The following is a 7,022-nucleotide window of genomic DNA, read 5'->3' on the forward strand; positions in this document are numbered from 1 at the left end:
CTGCTGACCAAAAAATAATCCAGACAAGAGTAGGAGTGATGGACATGTGAGAAAAAAGTATATTCCTTACTGGTGGGGTGAAGAGAGCGCCATGCATCGCAAAGACCAAAGTCGCTCATATACTGTTTGATTATATTTGTTGACTGCCAATTACGCTGAGTTCCCGCTGTAGATTGATGTATAAGCACATGGTGAGTGAAAAGGGCTGAGAGAAGGAGAAACGCTTAGTGTATCATGAGATGCCAAGTCTATTGCAACATAAGGGTGGAAAAAGAGAAACATATACAAACTAGTGGACATGTCCACATGGCCTTCTCAGCTTTCAAGCTGACTCCTCTCCTCTCTCCCATCCTGGCGTCACTGAAAAAGGAAGACACTAATTAGGAGGATAAGGAACAGCTGCCCTGTCAGCCTCACTGGCACTGCCCCTCAAGCCTGCTGCTTCATCCCTCCCCTGCACCTACCCCAAAGACACATCCCCACCACCACCCTCACCACCTGGCCGAGACTGGGGAGCCATCTGGCCGAACCTACTCCTCCTGTGGGTGTGGGAGAGGAAGTCGGCCACTGCCATCTGAGGACCAGTCCTATGGATCACCTTGAATTTAAAGGTCTAAAAAGCCAGATCCCACCAGGTGATCTGGGCGTTGGCATCCTTCATGCGCTGGAAGCACTGCAGCGGAGCAGGGTCTGAGCAGAGGGCGAACGAGTGTTCCGGGAGGTTCCGATGGAAATTTTTTTTACCTTAGTGTACTGATCACGTGTTCTGACGATAGTATACATATGTATTAGTGATATTAGTTATATATGAAGGATAACTTGTTTCCCACTCGCTGGTTGAACAAGAAGGGTCCTTGCAACTGGAAGAGGGAAGTAACACAAGCACTTTGTCTCCTGGTGAAAACTGCCTGAGTCTAGCCCCTCTGTTGTACAGGTGCTGCTGGGACTTGAGCAGTGTCTCTCATGACAACCTCCCCAAAGTGTACGGCTTTGGTCTCAGGTCCAGAACCTACTGAATCTGATTTTTTGCTGGGCTTGGACCTTCCTCTCAGTTTTCTTTAAGCAGGTCCAACACCCCTGCGGCTTTCTGCAGGGGGCACTTCATGCACTGCAAACAACAGAGGGTCTAACCAGCAATCACAATTGTGTTCATCCTTATGAATGAAATTCCGAATCATGGACTTTAAGGTCCATAATCCACGTGGATGCCCCGGCCAATAACATCTGGCCATTATTCTTTCCAGAGTTTTGTCATAGACAACAACAACTGTGTGTGTTCCTCTGTGCGAGTATCACAAATTACTCAATAAAGCCTATCATTTAACAATATGAAGTGCAAGTAGGACCATGCGGCTTCAGGGTGCACCAAGTAACCATTAATTTCTATCACTTAGTTAAAGTCTGAGTGTAGGGGTCATCATGAGACTGCTTCAGTGGAAAATTCCGTGGGGCAAATCGTTGGAGCCAGCAGGACCTTCTAGTGAGGTCTACTCAGTCAGTACACGCTACTAAAGGTTATGATCGCATCTCCACACACTGCCTCAACAGGTTATTACACCCCAGCCAATTCATTTCCAAAATTAGGGGATGCATCACGCACGAGCTAAGTGCAACCTTTATCCCATGCATTTTTCCCTTGTATTTTAATAGCAGCAGCACAGTGGGGTATTTGTGAATATCCCCATGAACAACTTAATCTTCACCCACTCTGCTTCCAACAATGTCCTGGGGTGAACCGTGAACTAGGGTATGCTTGCAGCCCATGTCCACAAAAGCCTGCTGTATACCCCCTTGACACCTTACCAGAGAGCAGCCAAAGCGGAACACCCAACTGACCTCCATCAGCTAACAATCCTGTAGTGGGTGTCCCGACCGACCACACTTTCAGCACTCCCACCCCTAGTGGCTTGGGTGCAGTGCCTGTTGTTGCCAGGGCCCAGGGTGACAGATCGGCAACGACTGGGTTTGTGGAATGTAGTGGTGGCTAGCCCTAACCCACTCCGATGGGGCAGGGCCTGCTGACCGGCTGGCTGCGGCCCTCCTCTGCTTGTCTCCATGCAGCCAGATGATCCTCAGCTAGGGTGACCACGGTTTCCAAACTCGCCGGCTGGTTGCAGCAGTCTCTATGGGCAGCCTCTGTCTGACAGTGGGTGGGAAGTCTGAGACTAATTGTAATTGGTTAGGCAGGAAGTCTTCTCAAGGTTGTACAGTTTGGTGGTGAGGATGTCTGGGATTGTGGTGTTGAACGCTGAGCTGTAGTCCACAAAGAGCATCTTCATGTAGCTAATGTTGTTCTACAGAATGATCAGCGTTCTGTGAAGGGTGATGGCATCCTCCATGGACAAACTAAGTAAATGGTAAATGGTAAATGGTCTGTATTTGTATAGCGCTTTACTTGGTCCTAAGGACCCCAAAGCACTTTACACTATACACAATCATCCACCCATTCACACACACATTCACACACAGGTGATAGCAAGCTACAGTGTAGCCACAGCCACCCTGGGGCGCACTGACAGAGGCGAAGTAAAGGTTTCCAGGTTTCCAGGTCAGACTCAGCCTTTGGTTTTGGCTTTTGTTTTCTGTAAAGTTAGGTGTGTGGGAATACGAGTTTAGTTTAGTTTATTATTTTGGCCTTGTCTCACCCTAAGTTGTTGACTCTCCCGTTTTGTTGTTTCCTTTTCATTATGTTGTAAATAAATGACATTGCAATGAACAGATATTTGTTTCTTGTGGCTGCTTGGGTATTCAGTAGGGTGGGGATGGGGGGTGCTTCATTCATGTTATGACCCTGCCCCTAGATGGGTCATAACAAGGCACTAATATGGAAGTTAATAAGGAGTTTGGATATATTTCAGACAATTCACACTGATAATAAACAGTGTGAATTGTCATACACAGTTTATCTTTTGTTTACAGTAATTTGTGTTTACAATGGTTAAGTAAGGAGATTTCAATGGTAAATTGTCATCATGTAAAGTATCATATACCATTTTTTTCTACTCCAATACCAAGCAAAGGTTTGGCTTGTATTCCAAAAAGAAAGGGTTAACTTTCCTCATTTCATTTGCCATGTATCTCATGAGTGTAGCGGCTTTCTAGAAATCATGCAGAAGTGCTTGAGGCAAAGCAACTAATCAAGTTACATTGCACTTAATACTACAATTCATACATAGCAGCCTCTTGAAAAATAAGGAAGAATTGACCAGGTTACATATGCTTTCTGAATTTATCTGTAGTACCATGTCAATTAAATTTAAATGTAAAAAATTCTAACGTTTAACATAATCAAGAAACTATAAAAAGTGAATGCAAGCTAAAGGTTATTGAACCATACATATAATTACTATCGTTCGTCTTTATTTTATTAAGTAAGTAAACAAAATCTCATTTTACTACATTCAGTTTTCAGAGTGACTGTGGTACCTTCTTCCCCATGATACGTTTTTTTGTATTCTTCTCTGGCTTCATTAAGATTATATAACATTTGGGTATGAAGATGCAAATTAGCAGTCCAAAACTGGAAGCAAGTATAGCAAATATTTCTACAGCAACACTGAACTTCCCAGGAGAGCTGACATATGCTGGGATAAATGTAATCCATACTGCACAGAATATCAACATGCTGAAAGTGATAAACTTGGCTTCGTTGAAATTATCGGGTAGTTTTCGAGCTAAAAATGCAAAAATAAAACATAAAATAGCCAGAAGTCCTATATAACCAAGCACAGCCCAAAAGCCTACAGCTGAGCCTAGAGCACACTCCAAAGTGATCTTGTCTTTGATTTCCTTAAAATTCTTAAATGGAAAAGGAGGAGAAGTTGTTAACCAGGTGATACAAATGATAACTTGCATAAGAGTGAATGCTGTAACACAGAGTCTCTGCTGTGTCTGCCCAAACCATTTCTGAACATTACTACCTGGACGTGTAGCTCTGAAAGCCATTAAAACAACCATTGTTTTTCCCAGAAGACAAGAGATACAGAGGACAAAGGTGATGCCAAATGCTACATGTCGGAGCATACAGGACCAATCAGAGGGCTGACTAATGAAGGTCAGAGAACACAGGAAGCACAGAATTAAGGAGAAGAGCAGCAGGAAGCTCAGTTCAGAGTTGTTTGCCCTGACAATAGGAGTTTTCCTGTACTTGAAGAAAATTTGTATCACACCAATCGTCATGCATGCTCCGAATAAAGATGCTGCAGTGAGCAGTGCTCCCATAATTTCTTCATATGACAGAAACACTGCTTCCTTCTTTATACAAGCATCTCTTCTTTCATTTGACCAAAACTCAGGTAGACATTTCACACAGGTGATAGAATCTGGAAATTAATATTGAAGCAGATGTTACACTAACTCAGTACAATTGTCATATGCCTGCATTTGCATCTACAACATCCGTGCATCATACTGATGCTGTACAAGTAGAAGATGAAAAACAACACCTTCATTGAGTGAATAACTAGTATCCTGATTTGTGATCAAGTGAAGATTGACAGATGTGACATCGAGAGAGTCCATCAGCATTTGTGATTGTGGAATACTTTATATTTCAAAGGAATGTTCATACAATTCTAAATATTTTCCAAAGTGCACAGAGACAAAAAGGTACATGCAAAATTTGAAAGAGACCACATATATGTCCTGTAACAAGATGAAACGACTCCTTTGGCCTTCCTAAATACTTAATTTTGCTAATCATCACACCTGTAATGTTGTTGATCTCTCCCTCTGCACATCTTATACAGTCATAGCAGCAAACAGGCCTTCCTTTCTGGAGAACCTTACGTGTTCCTGGGGGACATTTCTCACTGCAAACTGACACAGGCACCTGCATGATCAAGAACGTTTAACCATATGGACTTTGACAAAAAAGATCTCCCAATGATCTTCTGTATCAAACAGTTTATTCATTTTGAAGCATTAAAACCAAACAATGTGAAACTAATTAGGTATAAATTGAACAAAGGAACAAAGACATAAAAACAAAATTGTATGGTAGCTTACCTGCTTTGTTTTTCTTGCCCAAATTAAAGACTTGCTTTGCAGATTTAGCTGCTTTTCTGCAGCTAATGATGTATCATAAAGTCCAACTGTTACAAACTCCACAACGCCGTTTTCTTTTTGCTGCCAGTTTATAATATCATACTTTGCTGCTGGATCTCCATTCTCATTAAAGTAAACCTCATCTCCTTCCTTAGTTGTGAAATAGATCTTTCGTATGTGTTGCAGAACCTAAGAAATATGTTATGACTCAGTTCATTGCATGACAATTTTTGCACACCTACAGATTGAAAAATACCCAAGAATCAATTTTGAATTAAAAATCTTCTTAATACTTCAACTTAATGTGAAAACTGTAATTTAAGCTTGTAATAAGCTCACCATGAATGGATCTAGCTGCAGATTTTTATTACATGTATTATTACAGCTCAAGATATTGTGAAATGCATGGGCCACTGCATACACTCCTTTATAGATGTTGTTAAAGATAGGCATGAGAGACATGTCAATGAAGCTATTTTGAACTCCAGTCATATCTTCATGTCCGGTACACTCTCTCTGAATGTCTGCTGATGACTCCTTAAACTTACAACTAAATAATGTCTCCCAGAACTCAGTAAACAGTTCGTTATTAGATGAATTCAGTGGCTTCTCATCCAGTATGAACTCTCTCAGGCCAGTGACATGTGCTTTGGGAATAGAAAGGCCTATGGCACCATCCAGTATGTGATGTATGTCCAGTGCTGCAGTTTGTGAATCAAATATCCAAGACTCACTGCCTACCCACTGGTACCCAGACAAGTTATGGTATGAAAACTCATGTAGAAGCACATTCAAATCCGCACGGGCAAGGAATGCAACAATCACCTTGGAGGTTGAAGCCTTTATAATGTCAAGTATCCTTTGTATTTTGGCATATGGATCTGTCCTAAAAAAAGATACAGAATACTCCAGACAGACGCCCAGCTGCTGTGCAGTTTCTGTGAATGTGGCCATGCCATTATTTCCATAATCATTATTAGTTCTAATAGCTCCAACCCAAGTCCATCCAAAATGCTTGACCAAATGGGCCAGGGCTCTGCTCTGGTAGTAGTCACTGGGTATTGTTCTGAGGAAGGATGGGTACTTGGTTTTGTCACTGAGACAAGCACATGTGGCAAAGTGGCTGATCTAGAATGAAAAATGAAAAATGTATATATGTAAAAGACAAAGAATGAGAAAAGCTGTAGCTGTTAGAAATAAAACATTCAAACATACTGTAAAAATATGAAAATAACAGTTCTGCTCAGTACTGTTACATAAAATGTGACAGGTAAAGCAACAGATCTAATAGAGTAAAATATGGTTTAATAAGTATTCAAAAATAGAAAAAAAAGATTATAATACCAACCACTGGTACAAAAAAAGGTCCAATGACAGTAGCTACTGCTATGGTTGTAGAAGAAGATGTTGCTCCTATTATGGCCTGTACATATGCAGGTCTAGTGCATGTTGTCTTGGAGGGTGCAAACACAATTTCACTACCATTAACCAAAGCTAGTGTAACTCCAATGCTTCTGGCAACAGATCCGCAATCATCATAGATTTTATAACCCAGAGAGATTCCTGGCAGTAGGTCTGTACGTTTATTAATCTCCTCAATGGCAAAAAGCATAGCCTGGGCAAACTGCAAATCTCTGAAATTTAAACTTAATTGACACAATTTTTAAAAATTTGCATTGCATCATGTTCCTTAAAACAGACACAAATAATCATGAATAAATCTTGAAATTTAAAACAAATCATTTCAAATTAAATCATTTAATGAAAGGAATTTAAATAACTAAGAAAATCAAAATACCCTTTACTCCTCATTTGTATCTTTAATGAATCCCAACAGATTCCTTAAATGCAAATTGACTTGTAGTGTGTCATTTACCTGATACATTGTAGTGGCAGAGGTTGGTTCATGTAGGTATCCTTTCTGTCTTTCCAGCTTGTGTGAAAAGAGAACATCCCCCCCAGTATAATATCCCCAT

General features: G+C 41.0%; 1 protein-coding gene across 1 annotated transcript; it reads right to left on the minus strand.

Moving 5' to 3' along the window:
• Positions 1–3,408: 3,408 nt before the first annotated feature.
• On the minus strand, positions 3,409–7,022 carry LOC113036633 (extracellular calcium-sensing receptor-like). Its single transcript, XM_026193049.1, has 6 exons — positions 6,923–7,022; positions 6,395–6,692; positions 5,386–6,174; positions 5,008–5,235; positions 4,708–4,831; positions 3,409–4,322 (listed from the first exon to the last, which is right to left on the minus strand). The coding sequence occupies exons 1-6, from the start codon at positions 6,997–6,999 to the stop codon at positions 3,409–3,411; spliced, it is 2,430 nt and encodes an 809-aa protein (XP_026048834.1). The 5' UTR covers positions 7,000–7,022.

The sequence above is a fragment of the Astatotilapia calliptera genome, chromosome 14, assembly GCF_900246225.1.
Source record: "Astatotilapia calliptera chromosome 14, fAstCal1.2, whole genome shotgun sequence".
Classification (NCBI taxonomy): Eukaryota; Metazoa; Chordata; class Actinopteri; order Cichliformes; family Cichlidae; genus Astatotilapia; species Astatotilapia calliptera.